At 40.5% G+C, this 22340-nt stretch overlaps 1 protein-coding gene across 2 annotated transcripts in view; it reads left to right on the forward strand.

The window, feature by feature from the left end:
- Positions 1-11273: 11273 nt before the first annotated feature.
- Positions 11274-22340, forward strand: part of hspa12a (heat shock protein 12A) — a 49267-nt gene continuing 38200 nt past the window's right edge. The window contains exon 1 of one of the 2 annotated variants that reach the window (XM_071901922.1): positions 11274-11374. In XM_071901922.1, coding sequence (XP_071758023.1) covers positions 11332-11374 — 43 coding nt within the window. In that variant the 5' untranslated portion in view covers positions 11274-11331. Of the gene's footprint in view, positions 11375-20699; positions 20722-22340 lie in introns of those variants that run through there. The other variant, XM_071901923.1, reaches the window with a different exon arrangement.

Below are 22340 nucleotides of genomic sequence, written 5' to 3' on the forward strand. Positions count from 1 at the left end.
AGGTTCACAGCCCTGTTTAATGTCACCACAGATTATTACGTCCCATCAAAGCGCTCCCGTCCTCAGCAGGGGCGTCAGTTCGCTGAAGCCTAAGCTACACCTAACATCATTTCCCAGCAAAACTTCCAAACCCGCTTATATGAATCAACTACATTTCTGGAGAAAAAAGTAGAGCGATGACCAGATATGATTTGATCAATGTGATAAATGATCAGATGTAGGTCACCGAACTATCAGCTTATAGAGGGAACGCTGATCCTGAACGCTCTCTGATGCTATGTAGGATACAACTCCCAAATAGGTTTTCTTCCATTTTTTTTCCATGTTCTTTGCTCTCCAACCTACAAGATTACATTTGGACTCAGATATGACACATGCCGACACCTTACCCTACCTAATTAACACCCATAATCCTCTGTGAGCCTCATTTTGATTGGTGCACCCAGGCGACATGGGCAAATAATCAACCTAATTAGGCTTGTAAGGTCAATTAGATAAACATGCAAAAGTTTTATGAATGAGATTAATAATGAATCCAAAGAATGAGCTCTCTTGGTTCTTATTCCATTCGAGTACACGGGAATACAGTTTATGTACATGATTTATAATATATCCCTTAAATATTTATCCTCGAACATGTAATCTGGTGTTTACTTCCGCATGAGGTTATGGGTCAGGTTGCTCGTCCTTAGAAAGTTGCTGCCGCCACCACCTGGACGAAGAAAATAAAAGCCTGCCGTGTGTTTTGGATGAAGCACCAACCCCCCCATCTACTGGCCGGTTCCCAGTCTACCCAGTTCTTTGCAACTTCCCCTTCAGATAATGAACGCTCACTGAGTTGAGTGCTGCAGCGCAACGACTTTAAAACAGAAAATAAAGCAAATGAACTGACAGAAACAGAGAAACAGATCCTTCAACTTTTACAAAATCATATTACCTTACCTACAATAGAGAAGGAGCTGCATGGGGAGACGGCAGAGCGGGATTAGCAGGCCTAGAGCGATAGTTTTGGTAGAAGCCTCAGGCAATATTAAAAGAAAGTAAAACCCCATTCAGGGCTGTCATAAAAAAAAAAGGGACACGTTTTTAAGATGTTAAATCCTAAAAGGTGCAGCTTTCAGCCAATGAAACCCAGCCACAGCAAAACAGCAGCCTCCTCCTGGACACACTCCTCTCACATCTGAGGCTATAATAGGGCCATCATTTCTTTTTTCTTTTCTTTTTTTTTTTTTTTCTCTCTAGAGGATGGTAGACTACAACAGCGGGGTGCCTACGGGCTTTTTATTAAAAAAAACGCAGCAGCTGCCAAGAAAATGATTTGCGCGTGTTCGGGTTCGGTCTAAATGACACAAATGGCATATGAAATTGGCCTGTATGAAATTTGTCTGTAGCTAATTTGTCGCAGGAAAGAACTCGGAAAGTCTTTTAAAGCGGCGCTTCCCAATGTGGGGTCCGCCGGGGGGACCTTGAGGGGGGGGTTCCAGGGGTCTTTGAAAGGGTTCCGTGGGTCCACAGTAAAACGAAGAGCGCTTTGATTTGACTCACTAGAAGTTAGAACAATGAGAACGTGTCCCACTGTCCCCCAAAAAACAGTATAGGCCTACTTTTTGTGCGTTTAAAAGGCCAAAGGTCCCGACTATGGTTTAGATTTCATATCAACAAAAGTTGTACACACACATGCTATTCAATGACATACAATCCACTTCTCTACCAGCAATACTTTTACTGGGACAGGACTTTGAAGTCATGTTTTTTTTCAGTTTCACTCCTCACACAGTTGCTGCTCTTTGGCTCGTCAGGCCAGAATAGACCGTTATGTAATTCTGTATGAAGGCATATCTAACAGAAAACTCCTGTCAGATGGCATTTCTTCAGATAAAATCTTATCCAATCAGGCTGTGTGGTTTAATGTGTGTCTATTCGGGGGCTCCTTGACATGAAAATGTTTGGGAACTCCTGCTTTAAAGGAACATGGCCGGCACAATGGATTCTTCTGCCGGTCACCTGTTGCCGTTTATCCATTCATTCAGGCAGGCCCGGGCCTACTCCTGCAATCCGCCATTCAAGGCGGATAGACGACGACGTCCCACCGCCGCAAAATGTAATAGTGTCTGTTTATGTCAACATGCGCGGCTCATTCAAACAAACTCGCATGTTTTAATTGTTTAACCGGTGACGTTAAACAGCTTGCGAGGGGTCTCGCCGGGTCACACGAATACAAGTAGCCTCCGGCCTAATTAGCGCGTCTCTTCCCCAGTCTAAAAAGTAGGGGCAAATGCACCTCTTCGCATGGTCGCCATCTCTAATTGCCTCTAATTAAAACCTCCTAGTCATGTTTTCAAACTTGACCAGGTGTGGTTTGAATGGGAGTATTTGTGGGCTTTAAAAGTCTCTTTTTAGGCTGGTGTCTGGAGAAGAATCGCTTCTGACTGTGATATAGAGGGCTGAGCTGCTGTTGTCGCAGGGGGGATGTGCAGCATACACTTCTGAGAGTGTATTTCCATGGCTGTTTTTCTCACAGCACATCCTGCATACTGACTAGTATGTGTGTGTGTGTGTGTGTGTGCAGCCTGTTCTAGAGAGACAGTCGCCTATAGATAGGTTTATACTGAAAGACTTATGACGATAGCATCCATTAGGCGCAGTTTAGATCCAGAATGATGCAAGTAGTCAGTAGTAGTGTTAAATAAAATAAAGTGGGTGAACTATAACCTCCAGTGAGTGATCATCATAAGGAAAACAACCACCAATATAAACAAATATATTCTCAGAAAAGCATTAATGTATGTTTTTTTTCTCTTTAAAAGATGCAATCCTCATCATCCACATCAGTTTGATGCTACTTATGATATACACTATGAATTTATGTCAGATTAAAAAGGTGGGTAAATTGATGTAAGCCTAATTCTAAAAAGTAAAATGTAAGACTAATTCAATTTAAATGATTTTTTTTTTTTCAAAATGCAGTATGCCTTAATTCTTTAATTTTGTAGTTGTTGAATAGTCATCAGTATAATAATGTTCTTTAGATTAAATCAGGCTGAATATCGAGCCCTTATGAGAAGGAACCAGTAATCTTATGATACATTTTAGAAGAATACTATACAAATATCACAGCAAAACTATAAGTCCCCATAGGAACATTATCAGAATTTTATAGTAATATCATAGGAGATAAACATACCATAAAGTACAGTAAGGTCACTATAAATTCACTAGTGAGTACCAGAGATACAATAGGCTCCCACAGGAATATTATAGGATTATTATAGTGATACCAGGAGATGAAAACACAAACACACTTTAAGTCCCTATAAGAATATTATAGGAACATTATACTGATACTATAGGAGATAAAAAATACCATAATGGATGTCAAGGTCACTAGGAATATTATAGTGATTTTTCATTACTAATACTAACCTGCTTTATCAACAGGTTATGCATTACAGGTATATTTTTCTTATATGTCCTATGGACCATAAGGCCTGCATGACCATCATAAGGAAATTAACCACCAATATGAACAATCAATTATGGGTTTTTTTTTCCTTTAAAAGACCCTTTCCTCATATAAGTGAACATCAGTTTGATACTACTTACTATGTTACTATGAATTGAGGTCATACAGATTAATATCAGCCTAAAATGGTGATAAATAAAAAATAAAAAAGTGCCTTGTTTTGACATCTGCCGCTAAAAAAAAGATGGGTTTTTGCCTGGGAGGTGAAGAAGGGAGAGAGGGCAGATCAGTTGTACATAATCTGTACCCATGTTCAGGTAGCCCAGCAGCTTTATGAGTCATGCACGCCCCTTTGTGTAAGCCTAAGAAGTGTCCAACCTGTCCGTGAACCCTTTCTTAGCAGCCTTAGGAGAATGACTGGAAAACAAAGATGTTCAGCACTTATTAAGCCAAGTCTTAAGAGTGTACTTTACACAAAATCTCCTTGTTTCTGACGTGCAGACTACAATTGTGGTCCAAAAAGACACTTAAACTTCAGCAGGCTATGTGACATTGCTTAGAGCAAATTGTCCCAATACTATAAGTCTTCAAGGATATGGCCAATGAAAAATTCTATAGGTCTATATTTACACACCTTACCAAATTTTTATTCAGTTGCTTATTGGATCTGTGAGTGGAAATATTAATATTTTTTTCATTTGAAATATTACATGTAGTATATTAGGACCTATCTTGGGAATATAACAGCAAATAGGCATTTTAATTGTTGATGTCAAAAGTCTGATATAGTTGTAGGAATTAACTTTAAAGGGTATGCATGTGCTTGATAATGGCATAAGAACATATTACATATAAAATATATGCAAAAATCATATTATTGCATGATCAAGTCATTTTGTTATAATTCATGTATACAAGTAATTTAGTCAATTTTCAAATTAAAGCATAAGTTTGGAAACAATTATGATGGCTTTGGAAAGTCCTTAATAATTAAGCTGGACGTTTATACAACATTGGCTTGGCTGAAAAAAGTTAAAATTTGAACTAAATTGCAGAGCAAAAATATGATTAGCAATTATTTAGTATTATTATTAGACACTATTTATTGATAGTTAAGCCTTTCTATGTTTCACCTTTAAAACTGAGAAAAACTGTTCAAATGATTCATTGCCATGAATTACAACATTACTTCCTGAATGCATATAATTCTCCCCCTCTCTCTCTCTCTCCCTCTCTCTCTCTCTCTCTCTCTCTCCATATGTATACGTATATATATATTTAATTTAACTATTTCTGCTGTAGTAGTAACTTAAACAGCATACCAAGCAGCCAACTCAGCCGTCAGTGGCCCCTTGTCTGCAGCAGATCATCCTGCAGGCCTCCAGTCTGTTTCCAGTTTCTACACCTACACCTCCCTCTAGTGACACACAGTGAATACTTCAGCTTCATTTCATCACATTTTCACCATCATCCCATAATGGTCACTGAGGAAACATAAGTAGAGTTTTAGAAGATTTGAGCATATGATTAATGTTTGATATTCCATGAAAAATGCTAAAATGCATGCACTTTCCATCTATCTCCATTGATGTAGTGGTCAATAAAAAGGTGGGTCAATTATGTATCAATTACATTTTCCCAAAAAACATTCATTTCTTTCTTTTTTACGTCAGTTTGATAATATTTGCTATGATGTAAGCTTTGAATTTAAGCCATACAGATTTATATCAGACAAGAAAGGTGGAAAACTATTCCACAAATAAAAAAATACTTTAAACATCCTGACAGCTCCAGCCCATAATCCAAACATAAAGGTATCGCTGTGCCATAAAAGGCCAAAACATCATGGGAGCATTGTTTTTTCATCTTCAGTTTGATTCACTTCATGGCCAACAATTAAGTTATGAATTCTGAAGCTGGTAAAGGCAAAAGGCTTTTGACATCAGCATGCCATATTCCTCCAGAACAAACCTTTACGTTTTAGTTATAGCAGCAGCAGCAATTGAAAGTGAACAAACGGAAATTAATACTTTATCTGTTAGAACAGATAACCCTATGCATTATATTGTCTTGATACATGAAGGAGCACAACTCAGGGCAGCAAGGGAAGATGAAGGTATGAAGGTGTGAAGGAACATATAGAAATTATTTGGACTTGTGTTGTGGAATTTTTAGCCACGGAAAATATCTGCAAAGCTGTATTTTAAGACACATTAAAGATTCACAAAAATCCAAATTAAGACTAGAGATTGAGAAATGCAAGTAGACATTGGACGTCAATGTAGAATCCAAACAGAGATAGTCAGCACCATATTAAGACTTGACCTAGTATTATGGTCCAACACTGAGTCGACTGTTTGTAGATTGGAGTTTTAGTTCTATAAATATTTCTCGGAGGCAGGGATAATCTCATTGGTCGACTTAAACCTTGCTTCCCCAACTACACCGAGTATACACTGGCTACACTGGCTTTGTTATGTTTTCGGTGCCGTTTGTTTTTTGTTTGTTTGTTTGTTTGTTTGTCTGTTAGCAGGATTACGGAAAAACTACTGGCCCGATTTTCATGAAACTTCGTGGAAGGGTGTAGCATGGGCCAAGGAAGAACCCATTAAATTTTGGAGCGGATCCGGATCCGACTCATGAACAAGCAATAATAGCACGAACCTTGGTGGAGGTCTGCGCTCTCTGAGTGCCCTTCTAGTTTGTTCTGCGGCAACCCTCCCACTTTTGACCAGTCCCTCCCCACGTTATGTCCCACCCCAACATCCTGTTTCAACAGGAAATACATTAAATTACAGAATCAAGACACCGTTGGAATGCCATTTCCCTGTGATTTTAAGTAGGAGTTCATGTATCATACAAGGGCTTAGTAGGTATAACTGTTTTGTTGTTATTAAGCCTCTATTAAAAACCACAGACCAATATCAAACATACCCTTCATAAGCATAATCAGCAAAAAAGTTGTCTACCAGCAACTTAGCAACTTTTTAACCTCAAATGGCAGCTTTGACAACCTACAATCAGGATTTCAGCACCATCACAGCAGGCATGTCAAGGTTCTAAATGACATTCGTTTAAACACTAATTCTAGTGTTACTCAATCTTCTCTCGAGCTGCTTATGACACCATAGACCATACAATACTGCTAGACGGACTGGAAAACTGGGTTGGACTTTCTGGTTCGGTCCTTAATTGGTTCAAGTCCTATCTGCAGGACAGGGACTATTTTGCAAGTGTGTGCCAGAGCAAATCAACATGACGTGGAGTTCCCCAAGGTTCAATCATTGGGCCTCTTTTATTCAAAAAACTTTACATGCTCCCGTTAAGCAAAATTATGGAAAATAACAAAATTGCTCACCATAATTATGCAGACGACACCCAAATTCACATAGCTCTTTCACCGAGTGACTATAGTCCCATAGATTTGCTGCTTCAGTGCATTAAACAAATCAATGATTGGATGTGCCTGAATTTCCTTCGGCTAAATAAAGACAAAACTCAGATAATTGTCTTCGGGGCTTGTAAAGAAAGGCTGAAAGTTAGTGTTCACCTTGAATCTCTCTCTTTGCACACAAAAAACCAGGCCAACAAAATAAGCCTAGTATCATCTTAGAAAATATAACAAGAATTGGAGAATTCATGTCCATACAAAACTTAGAAAAGCTCATTCACGCCTTTATCTCTCGACTACTGTAATGGTCTTTTTTCAGATCTCCACAAAAAAGCTACAGCTGATTCAGAACGCTGCTGCTAGAGTTCTAACTAAAACTAATACAGCTGAACACATTACACCAGTTCTCAGATCGCTGCACTGGCTTCCAATTTGTCAAAGAATTGAATTGAATACTGTTGGTCTACAAATCGCTCAATGGTTTAGGATCTAAATACATCTCTGACTTGCTCTTACCATATGAACCCTCTAGACCCCTCAGGTCATCTGGCACCTGGTCTGCTAACTATTCCCAGAGTCAAAACTAAGCATGGTGAGGCAGTGTTTAGCTATTATGCTACACAGAGCTGGAACAAACTCCCAGAAGATCTCAGAAGCGCCTCAACTTTGACCACTTTTAAAACTAGGCTCAAAACTTGTTGTTCTGCACTGCCTATGCAACTTGACCTTTATTCTTTTTATGCATTTTAATTCTTTATTTAATCTCTCTCCTTATACACTTTATTTCTCTTATTCTGTATTAGCTAATGTCTTATATACCTTGTGTAAAGCACCTTGAATTGCCTTTGTGTACTAAATGTGCTATATAAATATATATTTGTCTTGCCTTGCCTTAAGGTAAGGTTATGCCCTAACTTTTAAAGGGATTTTGGTTGGCAGCATTGATCCAGTCACAACTTCACAACATAAATATATCCTTTCATCAATGCTGGGGATCAAACAAGTGACCTTCTGGCTTCTAATCCACTGTTATAAACTTAAACTGAACATAAACATGAAACCAGCCATTGCACCAGCTTGGCTTGATTTAAAACAGAAACAGAAGAGGATTCTTGCCTGGCTTGTACAATATACATTGTCTAAAGTCGCTACCATGCAGCATATTCTGTATAGTAGAAGGTCAGTCTCTTCTGTAGCTTTTGGGAAAGAGTTTTTCATGTTCAAAGTATTGATTTGACCATTCTAGAAAAAGTATATGAAGTCTTGCATGGGGTCATGAAACTGAAATTGAAAAAAATGAAACACCGCAGCGCAGTTGGTCAATTTCTACTAAGCATGTAATTGTATCCACTAGAAGTAATTATGTTGGTCAGTCTGTTTTTGCCTTTAGGCTGACCAGAGGCAGTGGGAAAGGCCAGATACTGAATAACCACTAGATGGGGTAAGACACTGATCAACTGGACACCATAGGGTGGAAAGGGGGAACTACAGTACATGACCTCATACATCCTCACCAGTTGCCAAGGTAATGGAGTATTTAGTCCCCCACCCAATATGACACTAGCATAGATTAACCAGTTCTTCAAGATATTATTGAATCCTAAAATAACATGAGCTAATTCCACTTGTTTCCATTTCAAATCAACCTGTTGGAAGAATTCTGCTGACATCACATGACATTTTCTTGAAACAAGTGGAGTGATCTGCCTTTTTCCATGGTATTGTTGTATTCTTGAAAAAAGTGGAACAGCAATGGAAAAGCAATGAAATTACCTCAACGCTGTTGGCAGATGTGTTTCACTTCTTTTAGGACAGCTAAGATTTTAATACTCAGTACTAGATGACATTTTTGGGCCTTTTCAGTGCACTTTCTGGCGGTAGGCAAGTTTTCCTTTGGTTTAGTTGACTGATCCTTGCTTCTCTGTGTGAAAAGATGAAAGTGAAGAGGTTTGGTAAAGGAGGACCTAAGCTGCCTGGCTCTGCCTTTCTGACACAGGCCTAGAAAAAGACAAAAAGGGATGGAAATTATAGAAGTTTTGCTGCCAAATTCTGATCAATTTGGTTTTGGCCGGTAAGTGTCAATTCTACCAGCCACTGTAGCGTGTAAAATTATGTGTTTTTTATACTCTAAAATATTCATTGGCTGGCCACTGTGGCTGTCCGACCGAAAAATTGTTTTCATGCCTTTGCCCTTTGGCTGCATGATACAACCTGCAGCAAATTTGAGGTCATTTCTGTTTATTAGACAGACTGAATCCTGTTCCTTTTGCTGCTGCAATGACCTAATTTCCCTAGAGAGATCAATAAAGTTTCCTCTTATCTTTATCTTATCGTGGGCTTGATTTGAAACCCACAACATTGTGACCGCATGGACACACGCCTCAGCCTGCCAAACCACCTGGATGCACCAACTAACACTTTTCTGTGACTGACTGAGCTTCCCTGCCACAAAGGAACTAATTTAATTAACTGAAAACTGCCAACCCAGCCGGCAACACCAGCCAAGCTGAGGCAAACACTCAAAGCAGCTGAAAGTATTTCTCCCACATTGGACCAGCAGTGTAGTCGAGGGTATATGAAGGGTATACTGACTATGCCAACTCCTTTTCTGGGTATTCACTAGGTATAAACCTAGTTGCTATTAAAACATATGGGCCGGTGGGATCACAATATACCTATCTCCTCCACTGCATTAGCTCTCTGACTGGAAAAAAAACATGGCCAGGCTCTAGTGGTCACCCAGTTTCACTTACAGTTACGTTTTTAGGCATTTAGCTGACGCTCTTATCCAGTCAGTACAACAGTAGAATGAGTTTGAACTTAACTACAAGCAGCCTCAGGTAAAAAATACAAGGGGCAAAGTGGGTGCCGGTTGCCTGGTAGTTGGCTACTAACAGTTGGTATTCCCTACAAAGAATAAATGTTGCTTCTAATGTCTTTCACTAGAGGAGAAATGTATTGCTGCTGTCGTGTGAAAACCTGGTAAAAACTAACATTTTTGGTGATTTTCATTTCAATTTATTGCATTGTCCTCAATGGGTTGAGAAAATTCTCCAACCTTTCGGAGATACAAGGTTTTCACCCGCCAGGGACAACATGTGACTTCATGAGAAGTTTGCTGGGCTGCAGGGTGAAGTTTGAGTTGGGTCAAAACCTATGAAGATCTGTTCAGATATTTGCCTCTAGTCTGGAGAAACCAGTTATCCATGATTTACATTTTCAGAGCCTTCGGTAAATTCTCTACAGCAGGAGTTCCCAAACTGTTTCATGTCCCTGGTCCCCTAGATAGACATGATGTAGACCATAGAATCCCATTACATAAAGGTCTTCTCCCCATCTCCCCGAAGATTTTTGTCGTCTGGCTATACTGTAGGTTGAGACCTCTGATCAAAATAGTCACTCTTATACATTCTGTCATTGTGCTAACTTCTAGAAATCACAGTGAAATTTAACTATTCATAAAAATTCCTATGTTACATGCAGTTTCACTGCATGTAACTGGGCTAGTACATTTTGCAGGAGCTTGGTAGTAACAACTAAATTAGTGTTATAGTGATTTTAATAGGTTATTACTTTTTTGTCATTTTGAGGTGTACACATGATTGATGACATTTTCTTACAAAGTAGTTTGAACTCCTTTTTCTAAGTAACTTTAGTTAACAAAACTGTATTTGTCTTGAGGGTAGCTTTAATGTAGTTCAACTTCATCCAATGTAAAGTGACTGGAAAACTTTCAAAGTAGCTCCCCCAACACTGCTGAGCTCTGGCCAAGTCCCTGCATTGAAAATCATTCACCGCCATAATATCCAAATCTGCCAATATTCATTACATTTCTGGGGACAAAGTGGAGCAACAACTGATGACTGACAAGATATCATTATGTGGTCAATGTGAGAAATTATTAGATCACCAAACTATCAGCTTAGAGGGAACATTCATCCTGATGTGACTTTCCCATTTTAGATATGGCTTCCAAATAAATGCCTGGCCATTTTTGCTTGATCTTTGAAATCTTTTGAAATTTGGACTCAGTCAAGGGTGCCCGTTAGACACCCATGTTTGAGTGGTGGAGACTGCAGCATCCCTATGTCCTGAGCAGAGAGAGCTGCAGAGGAATGGGCAGCATTCCTGGTCCGGACAGCCGTGGATGTGATGTGATGGGAGGGGCGGACGGAGCGGCAGTCTGGGGTCCAACATCCTCTCTGCTGAGGCACACACTGGCCCCCCTACTCCAAAAACCCTCCGGACCCCAAACCCTGTCAATGTGTTTTTTTGTAAACGCACCGTCCGCAGAAAGGATCTGGGCAGCGGGAGCTGAAGTTTAAGGGGATACCGAGTAAACGGTGACGAGGGTATTTTGGGTTTTTTTCTTCTTCATCTTCTTTTTCTGGTGGCCCGGTGTTCCCTGTAAACCAGGAAAATTGCTTGGTGTAGCTGTATAGGAGAGAAGGCTCGGGAGGAGGTGAAGCTGCGGGATATGATGACTGAGAAAGAATCGGCGACAGAGAACATAATATCAGGTAAATCGCCTCGTTTTGTAATACCTTAACAATTTGTTTCGGAGTTTTTACGCATTGATGTTCTCTGGTCGCAATTAATGCGTGGTGTGGTCGTCGGTGTGACGCGTTCATGTGCACTTTAGAGGGGGGCTAATGGGAATCATACATGTGGTGAGGAATGTTGCAACAACAGCTTATTAGTCCTATTATTCACTTTAAAAAATGACTTTGCACGACCTTTGCTGTGGCGCAGGGTTGTAGCATGAAAAGCCTTCGCTTTCCAAGGGCAACTGCGATGTAGCGGACCTCGCCTATCGCCCTGCAGTGAGCGAGTCTGCACTAGACGATACGACGGTAAATTAAACGTTTGCCTGTCTGTCTGATATGTTCCTCGCGCATTGCTGAGCTCGGTGTGTCAGGGGTGTTCACAGTAGGCTGGGAAACCAATCCTGGCAGCTCAGTTGGGTCCTCCATAACGGTGCAGAGTTTGGTCACATGGCCAGTCCCACCGGAGGTCTGACTCAATGCAGCAAAAAAGTCTGCACCATCTCCTCAGGTAACGCGGTGTTGATGTAGCCTCCCGCCCAGAGACTCGATTCTGTGCTTGTGTTCGGCCGAGCTAGCACACAGAGGTGCTATGCGTTTGAAATAACGTTTATTTTCCATAGATGTGTCTTTGCTTTTTGCATTATTAAGTTCTGGTTTTGTCCCCTCCTCGATGGATGCATTTTTTAACATACCGACGACACGCTGCGTTCTTCCCTGCATGTAAAGGACGCCTCGCCGATCTCCATTGAAAAATGTGGTAGTTTAAGTTTCCTTGCTTACCGGCAAACACACACACACCGCCTAGAACATTACTTAAGACCTTCGTGCAATCATTAGAAGCCACTGTTCAATTCGGCATACGTTCAAAACATCAAGCAGCACGTGGTTTAGTAAAAAAAAAGCAACTTTTAGAATTGGTTCGCCTGTTATTCCCATGATCTTTTCCCACCAAAATCCACAGCGGAGAGCTGTAGCGAGCAGTGTGAACCACTTCTAAAAGTTCAATTTATATTGAAGCCAAGTGCTGCTTGGTGAATCACTTGTATGCCGAATATTCCAGTGGCTCCTATTGATTAATAAAACGTCTTAAGTCTTGTTCTATGAGGTATGTACCATTGCCAATAAGCAAGGAAGTTTTAATTAGCATATTTTTGAATGGAGTTTGGTGTCAAATTCTTTCCATACAGGATAGAATGGAAGGTACAGGGGCTAATTTTATCAGGTCCTCGGCAGGGCTCCTAGGTTATTTAACATAAGTGATTAGCCTACTACATATAGAATACTATAGTTTGAGACTGCATCACAGTGACATCCTGCAGGGAAGTCCTGTACACTGTGTGCTTTGAACTCCTAAACCAAAAGAAAAGGGCATTTGTGGTAGAATGTCAAGTTGGTGAAAGGAGAATGCTTGTAAATTTCCCCTTTCCAACCTGGGGGCTCATGCTGCATTCAGTTCGTATGGGAAAGATGGTAGATAACCAGCTCTGTACCAGAAAATACCGTTCACCTCAGCTTTCAGATGGTAAATACTACTACAACTCTTAAAATGACATGGCAGGACTCACAGTGTCTTGCTGGATTTTTCACTTGTGGTTTGATATTGCAGTGTTTTGGATTGCTGTAAAACATGAATTAAAATGTATCATTCACAACCCAAAGTCTTCAGAAAACTTCAGTCACAGCTTCAAAAGAGTTCAAACACTTCAAGCCATTGCTTTGAGCCGTCAAGTCGTTCTGATTATTCCCACATGTCCTGAATGCAGCATCACTTTGCTAATGCCCTGCTGTGCTGCTCACCCCCCACTGGCAGTCAAACCAAGTCACATAATTTGATGCAGGATGTTGCACAAGCTTGTTATTTGTTAAATGAAGACGCCCACACCCTGTTACCATATGTTATCTGATGTGACAATGAACTTGATCGATTGGCTATTTGTCTGTCAAAACACTGAGTCTGGAGATTGCAGCACCTTTTATACTTGTACCTTTTCCTACACAAGGGCGTCAATTCACTAAAATCCCAAGCTATGGTAAAGTCCCTGCATCTAGTATAATTTACCACCAAAACTTGCAAACTCGCTTAGATCAACTACATTTCTGGGGACAAAGTGGAGCATTGAGTGGTGACTGACAAGATATTATTATTTGGTCAGTGTGATGAATTATTAGTCACCAAACTATTAGAGGGAACATTGGTCTTGAATGCTCCAAATAAATGTCTTGCAATTTGTGCTTGATCTTTGCTCTGCATCACAATGATAAAAACGACAAGATCAAATTTGGACTCACTTAGACTAAGTGCCTTGCCGTACCCAACTGACACCCCATGATCCCACACTGTTGTATATAGTTTTTATTATTGTAGGCGACTCGACAAACTATCTTTGGATCCAGTTCTAATTTGTGTTTGTCTTTGCATTCCCACGGTGGCACTGGGAGGTTACTGATAGAAGGGGCCCTTTGTTCAGGATTCATGCACGTTGTTGTGCCGGACAGCTGAACCCTCTGTGGGCCAACAAATGTCAGAATGAACGAAAAGCAGGCATGCTGTCAGATGTCAAACATGAAAAGGGTCAAATACTGGTGCTTCGTTCACATCTCACCATCCAGTTCTGTACTGAGTGGCTATGGGCCTGTAGCCATGTTGGGCTTAGGTTAGTCATGCAAAAGATACAAAAGCACATTTTTAAAGTGCCGAGGAGTGAGGAGTGATTGAGGAGAATTGGTCAACTTTCTTCATCAGATATAGGGAAGAGACATTGGAGTAAAGAGATGGTATGCTGTGATAGGTATGCTGTAGGGATGGGACAATATGGGACATATCTCACGATACGAGTCGATCCGCGATGTGGGGTTCACGATTCAATACAACCACGATACGATGTAATAAATAAAAGTTCTGTGACTGTGTTCAACAAAGTATGACTGTGCAGAATTCTGTTTATTTCTGAGCCACAAATCCTTCTAGCAATGGCACTGGCTAGATAGGATGTAAACAACAATTGTAAAATGTCATTACAAATCGCAAATAACATAATTTGGATGGCGAGATTTTGAAATTGTGATGTCCTTTGGGACAGCAGAGAAGGAGGGGTCTCATTGCTGCAGGAGAGTTAGAAAAAAGCCATCCAATGGAGGGATAGCAGCTAATTTCATTAGCATCCAAAGGCACAGGCGCTGGTGAATCGATCCATGCACACGGGAGCTGGCACAGCGCATCAGGACTCAAGTCCCCATACTGTGTAAGGCATGGCTCTAAGCTGCAAAGGCCTTTTCCTATTAGGCACCTGTCTTTTTCAGATTATTGATAGATTCTCCGATGGTATTAGGCGCTGCAGTTGGGCGTAGTGCAGGGAGTAAACATGGCAAATTGACGTCAATTGGAACACAACTCATCTGATTACCTGAACCATAAGGAACATTTCTCACCATGAGAGGTTATTATTGGCTGATCAATGACTCAAGTGCTCCATCGAGTGTGTTGATTACACATTGCAGGCATATCGAGATCTAGAGATCTTCACTAGAGCTTGTTGACACACCCAAATATAGTAGACACTGTTGAAATTATGAATACTTTTAATAATTGAGCTAGCAAGCCTACGTTGTTGTACCATTGGTGCGTCTCCTCAGCATTAACTCAGATGTGAAAAATGAGAGGCAGGGTTTTGGAATATTTCAGAGCAGAAACTGAGGCCAAATGGGAACACCCAATTACTAGAGAAACAGAGGGAGACTACATATGTTCCACACGTTTAAAGTCAGATTGGGGTTGAAAGTAATAGAGAGACCACTAAAAGGTTTACATTTTTTCAAAGATTAAGCATTTAAAATTCCAAATTACTGAGTAGTATCATCTAGTTTACATGTAAATATCCTCACACAACAAATTCTCATATCACACGAATGCAGCCGCCACATATCCTATCCAATTATTCCTAACATCCATTCAAAAGTAGCCTCATCAGTGTGTAGGTTGTTTCACACTAACTCTACAGCTCCTTAAATGCACGTATAATCCAACATGATACATCCCAAGCTTTTACCGTTGATCATCTTAGCTGTACAAGATGTTCTTCATCACTGCATCATGTTCTAGGCTCTCTGTCTAGCCAGCTGATCTGTATCCAAGTTTATGTTTACAGCCTCTACACATGGGTCTCTGGTCAAATTTTGTGTGTGTGTGTGTCTTGGTTTACTGTCCCAAAGCAATCAGAGAACAGTTGCAGAGTCATTTTGAGGTTTAGGGTAGTTGAAATGGAAGTCGGCCAACAGGTGACACTGAAATTTTAGAAACTTCAACCAGCTGCAGCGAGTTCGCAAGTCCTTACAAACATTTGCCAGTTTCATCCAATAAATGAATCACTGTGATTAAATCCACGTTCAACACTGCAATTTCACTCAGATAACACACAATCAGTATATTGAGTAGCATAAAATAGATGTCAGCACTCAAAGCTGGCATGTTTTAGTGCTTACAAATACTCTGCTACAGTAACTGTGGGCTCCAGTCAGTGTGGTCCACCTCTGATATGATGGAGGTTCCTCCCTGACCACAGCTAGCGAATGTTTTTAGTATTATTATTTTTTATATCAGATGTTATATCAGATTTTATTTATTCATTTAATCGTTAAATAAAGTTTGTTTCTGCAAATTAATTCTTGATTTAAAGGCCTAATGTATCCCAGAATTTCTACAACCATTGAATAGGTGGGGTGGGTCACCTGCCAACAAGAAGAAAAGAAAAGAATTTCATTACTATGGGTGTCACTGGAGAGTTTTAGTGTCCCATGATGGTCTAGATGCTGTTTCAGGGGCTTTACAATCCTGCCAAGACTGAAATTATGGGGGAAACACTGAATCCTTATAATTTTTGGAATTTCTGGCATGAAAATGGTCAAATGTAATCAGCACAAAACATTGGTTATGGGCAGCTTTAATGCAAAAATATCTGTATCCTTATGGCCTTCAAAAGCCCATATCGGCTAAACCCTGGCCACAACCTACAACCCCATTCCAAATGACTTTCTTGGTTGAAAATTCCTGACTACTGAACATTGCTGTACTTGCAACTGAAACAGTTGTAACGCCTCAATCAAATTACTCACAATCAACAACTTTCAATTTGAGTCCTTAGTGTAGACAACCAAAGGCTCTGTTGGCACTTCATTTACTTACCTGTGTTCAAGCAGATTCTCTCACTTGCATTCATGGTTGTCGTCTATCTGTGAAGTGTGGGGGGGTGGGTAGTGGTGTTAGATCTGGGGGGTTTGGTCGGTGGGGGGTGTCCAGGGGGTTGGGTGGGCTAGGTTGGTGATTTAAGGCCTTGGTCATTAACTTCTCTGTTTGAGGTCAACCCACTGACTCTGAGCTAGTCTTTATCAGAGGCTGAAAATACCACAGTATCCTACTTTAGTAGAAGTACTGCTACAGTGCTGAAGTTTTACTAAAGTAGACTAAAGTAAAAAACAGACATGATCTTTAAAAAAAATGCTAAATGGATTAGAGGACTGTTTTTTCAAATCAAAATCAACTTTAGGAAGTAAAGTGCATGAACAAAGTAACACATAACACAACAGTTTAGGGATGCGCTGCATTAGCAACTTTGATTACAGTCAACTTGACAAATGTACTATTGATATTGCACTTGCTTTTATGGATTGTGATAAGCATTCTAAAATGAGGAATTTGAAATTCATGTCATTATTCAATCTGTGATTAAAAACCCTGAATATACCCATTTGCATTATTCAGTAACATTACTATATTGATGTTTCTTTTGCTATCCAACTAGCTAACAAGGCTCGCAAACTAGCTAGACAACAACCAGGCTAACATAAACCAATAATACTTTAACTGGAGGGATTAACTAAGTTATTTTATGGATAAATTTGAAAATTTAATATTTCAGTTAGTTAAATTAGTTAAATTTGATGCAAGTACAATTACGAATAACCATTTTCTGAAGTACACAAAGCCATTCAGTTACAGAAGTGAGAGCGAAGGTAATTCATTACTTCCATCCTTGGTCTTTATAACTTGTCGTTCAGAGACCCTGTGTGTTTGTGTGTGTGTGTGTGCACGCGTGTGTGTGTGTGCAGGAAGTTGTCAGTCAACGCTGTAGCATCCCAGAGGTCACAGTTCAACCCTCCACAACTAGGAGACCACACCGAAATACAGGTCTGACCTGTCAATCCAAAGGACCGTTATCGTGCAAACTACCCTCGTGAAAAGCTCCAGTGTTGACTGAATCTCTTCTGAAAATTTGTTGCGCACAACCCTGACCTTCACCTCTAGTTTGACTCAGTATGTGATGAAATAAACTAGTATGGAACTATATGTACTTGTATACCTAAGTATTTATTTCTAATTATGTCACATGGAATATCACACTGAAATAACAGAGCATAGACTAGCATAGACCTCTGTTTTAAGAAGTCAGAAAAAGAATAGGGATTTCATTCTCATTGTTTGGCAGAAAAGTTTCAGTAATTAACTAGCTTAAATACACAATAAATGTACTCAGCTGCTTAAAATTGACTATGACATTGTTGCACAAATAACACTGTCAAACTTCTGCAATATGTAGTTAGATGTCTGCCATTTTTTATCTGTCAATTACATCTATACCCCAATTATGAAAACCTCATCTGGAGTGAATTTGGTGACGGTTTCCAAAAGCATTTTCTAATTCAGGTGTTGCATGAAGTCATTTGTGGGATTGAGAGGAATATGTGATGATTAATAACTAATCATAGAGGAACCACTGCTCTCAGACTTATTTTGTGAACATGATGACCTCACGGCACACGTTTAATCGTTTAAATTGGCCTGATCTCGGATCAGCCGTTCTATACTATTTCTATACTACTGATAGGCTACTCATAAATATTGACAGTGGCAGCTAAAGAGACTTTGTTTCAAACAAAATTTAATCAGGCAGGCACAGCAAAAAAAGATTAGTCTAAATTAGATGATTTTGTATGTGTGCAGTAACTTTAATTTTTTACAAAAAATTTTTAAAGCCTTTCCAGTGGCCCATAATTGGCAACTGCATGGGTTATGAGGGGGTTTTGGAAACTTCATGAGAGATTTCAAATTGTCTTTTTGTTATTTTTGGTGCTGCACTTTTTGCTCTCTTAGAAAGGAAAAGGTCGCATGGCCATCCCAGTCATCACCACCACATATGACCAATAGTCAGGAATACTCAAGCAGATGATGACAGAGCGAAATAATCCTCTCACTCCCTTAGAAATTAGATTTGTTGTTGAGGTTGTAGGGAAAAAAATGGGAGCCCAAGGCCCTTGGTCAGCATTATGTCATGTCTAAGATATTGGCTGTGTGGAGGAGGGTGGGTGGGTGGCGACCTGTGAAGGAGTGGGAGTTACAGGATGGGGGAGGAGCTGCTCACATGCCATCAGATAGGAGCTGCGAGCAAGGGAGGGAGGAAGGAAACAGGATTCATTTGGAAGACAAAAACAGCAGTCGGCAATCTGCGCTCTGACCAATTTCGGATCATTCTTCCTGTATATGTTGTAAACACCGTTGACTCATTAAACTTTTTTAACATTCTGTCCTGGCAAAATGTGCTGGTTTTGTTCTCACTCGCACCTTGTAAGTGTAGAGTTCAACAGCAACACTGCTGCGAGTCTTTTCAATGAGATGGTAATTGGTTTCATATGTTGCTGCGGTATTTCAAGTATGTAAATAAGCACAGTGTTTACTTTCTCATCCACATACTACTGCGATAATATGTGCAGTATGTCTACTTTTTGCACTGAACTTGACAGCCACATCAGAGGGTTGTAATACTTGAGTCCGGTCCCAGTCTCGAGACCACTTCTCTGACGTCTCGGACTTGTCTCGCGCCTATTTTGACTCGGCTCCTAGAGGGCGTTGACTCGACTTTTTCCTGCCTTCAAAGAGATTTTTTCTCCATCTGGTCCACCTTTGTTTATTTTCTCCCCTACAAGCAATGTAAGGGATCTGTGTATAGCATATAATGGTCGTCAAACTTCTATGCGGTGATTAGTCAAAATCTTGACGAGGTGATCCTTAAGAAACTCCTCAAACATTATTTTATTGCCTAGTTTGGTCTTGGTCTTAAATAGGACATTATTTACTCTGGTCACAGTTCTAACTTGGTCTCAACCTCCTTTGGACCTGGTCTTGACTTGAACTTGACTGGACTTGGTCCTGGACTCAACTAAGGTGGCCTTGGCTACAGCCATGACAATACATTAGTACTGTAACGGAATCTGTTAGTGTAATCTACAGCGAGGAGCAGCAACATGCTGGAGATTCAGTTATGAATATGAAGCAGAATTAGATGCTTCTGTTCTCTACTGTAAGTCAAGCCTGGACAGATTTGTACCCTTAAAAAAGCATGATAGTACCTTTTTGTAGGCCATGCTGTAAACTGGGATGCTCCGTTAAGCTCTGAATAATTCTTCCCTGTTAAATAATGCATAGCCCATTAAAAAAAAAAACCACATCTGAGGCCAAGAAAAGCATGGGTGTGGATGGAAAACACTGAAACTGTTTAGTATGAGATCGAATGACAGCACATTTGAAACATTGAATAGAATGATGTTAATCCAGAGTTTGGACTAGTACATAACCCATACACAGGTGTTGTCAAAGGATACTTAAGAACATGATGCGTTGACGTGGATGTCAACACAATGGTGATGTATTTTTGTCTAGTCTGGGTTGAAGTGAATCGCCTTTTACTATCAGAGACTATTTCAGTGCGGCTTTTGTTATCCGTTTTTTTCCATTGCAGACAGGCAGGAAGGAAAGCCATTGTTCAGCCGAGAGTATTAAGGCATTTCCTCAGTGTGTGACCAAAACGCTCTGCCCTCTCCAGGAACCTGCCTCACTCTTCCTTTCTTTCAGACACCTCTGTTCATTGTTTCATGTACGAGTCTTTGTTGCTTTGTTGTAGTGAGCCACGCTCCACCAGGATCCTTCGCACATCTGTGTTACCGCAGGTCAGGCTCGGTCTGGCTTCTTCAGTGTGGAAATGTGGAGCGAGGTTTGGAGGTGGGCGGTGTAAGGAACTGGGTGGCTTTGAGGCCAGTAGGTGGCAGATGGGAGTTTTAGTTCTACAAACGTCTCTCGGGAGCAGAAATAATCTCATTGGCAAAGAAGGAACTCTGGTGAAGATATAGAAGGGTTAGGCAATGACTTCTTTTCATTCATTCACTCAGATAGCATTCGAAAGTGTTGTAGGAATTGAATCCTGGACTCAGTTTCAAGTCTAACTTGAGTCCCAATTTTGATGACTTGGACTCAGACTTGCTCTCTGAGGACTTGAACTTGAACTTGGGACTCGATCACCTTAGACATGGGCAACACATCTTTTCAGCTTTACCCTAAATTTGTATCATCTGGTTGGTTAATGATATAGGCCTACATGTAGACATAGCCTATGAAAATCTATCTTACAAGACCACCACTGATAGGATGATGTAAGATATGGGTGAGCGTGCGGTGCCTGGGAGTGAGAACATCGCTAGTCAAGTGATAGATGATGATGGCTCCACCATGCACTGTGAGCTGCGCTTACATGGATTTTACATTAACTGGCGCGAAAAGTAGTGCCAAATGTAAAATATTTAATAGGACAATCGAGGAAAAGAGTGTTCTAGCATGTATTACTTGAACTCCAACTGGTTACTCAGATTCAAGTACTAAGGACTTGTGACTTGACTCAGATATGACCTTGGTGATTTGAATATTGAGGACTTGGGAGGGACACCACTTGGACGCAAGGTTTGGTGACTCGACTACAACACTGGCGCAAGGCTGGTATGGCTAGTTTGAACTTGGAAGGTAAGCTAGGCTAACTAGCTAACCTAGATAACTTAGTCTGGGTAGATGGCAAGTTTTCACTTAGTATCAAGAGCACTAGGCTTCATAATATTAGCTTTCTTCTCTTATACCTCTTTTTCACTGGGCTTCAGTCTAAGGTTACTTAGCCAGAAAAACTGTGGTTCTTTACCTCCGCCCACTGAGGTTTAACTCAGCCAATGAAATGATTTCTGCCTCCAGAGCAGCTCTGCCCCTGAGAAACAGGTGATGTATGTTGATAGTGTCTTCCCCCCCAAAAAAATGCTAGGAAATGGTGATGTAAGCTATGGTCATTGTGATGCAGTGCATCTGATAGCGAAGAAGAAAATGACTCATGAAGGAAGTGACAATAACACTTTACTTGAAACATACATAAGTGTATCATAATTGCATGTACTATTCTTAGGTTATAATCGGAGGTTTTCCCACATTGTAAAGCATTACAACATGCATGGTATATAGCATAGTAGTTATAATTCATAGTTATTAAAATTCACTCTAAACACTCAAAAAACTCTCATGGTGTGCTTGCTGTATGAGGCTGGGCCTTATTGTCCTACTTTTTGCCATCATGACAATTTGTTGTGTTCAGAATTTCATCACTTAGTTGGCTGTAGAGCTTTACACACCTCCAGTTTGTCAGGAGCGCTGCTCTCCAGTGCACTCAAAGGGCCAAAGCCATCTGCAACAGCCAAACCCAAAAAGCGATTAAAACATGTCCTTTACAGACAATAAAACCCACACTGCAATGGGACCTGCCTGCATCCAATTTCAGATTATCCAATGCCTGAAACTTGCATATATTGCGGTATTAGGCATGTTATTTTATGTTATCGGATTCTCACTAAATCCCACCGCCAAAACCCCACCGTCATTTACCAAGACATTCACAGCTGTTGCTTCCCTGGGCTGTTTGGTGAGCCAGTCAAAATCACAAAGTGCACATCCACCCTCCTCAGCATGTGCTTTAAAACCTCCTCAGGCAGCTGATGTGCTGCCGTCAATGTGTCACCTCGATTTATCTCCAATGGGCTCTGGAGCAGTCCAGAGGGAAGCCTGCAGAGGATTTCTTATTGATGTTAA

Source organism: Centroberyx gerrardi, chromosome 15 (genome assembly GCF_048128805.1).
Source record: "Centroberyx gerrardi isolate f3 chromosome 15, fCenGer3.hap1.cur.20231027, whole genome shotgun sequence".
Taxonomy (NCBI): domain Eukaryota; kingdom Metazoa; phylum Chordata; class Actinopteri; order Beryciformes; family Berycidae; genus Centroberyx; species Centroberyx gerrardi.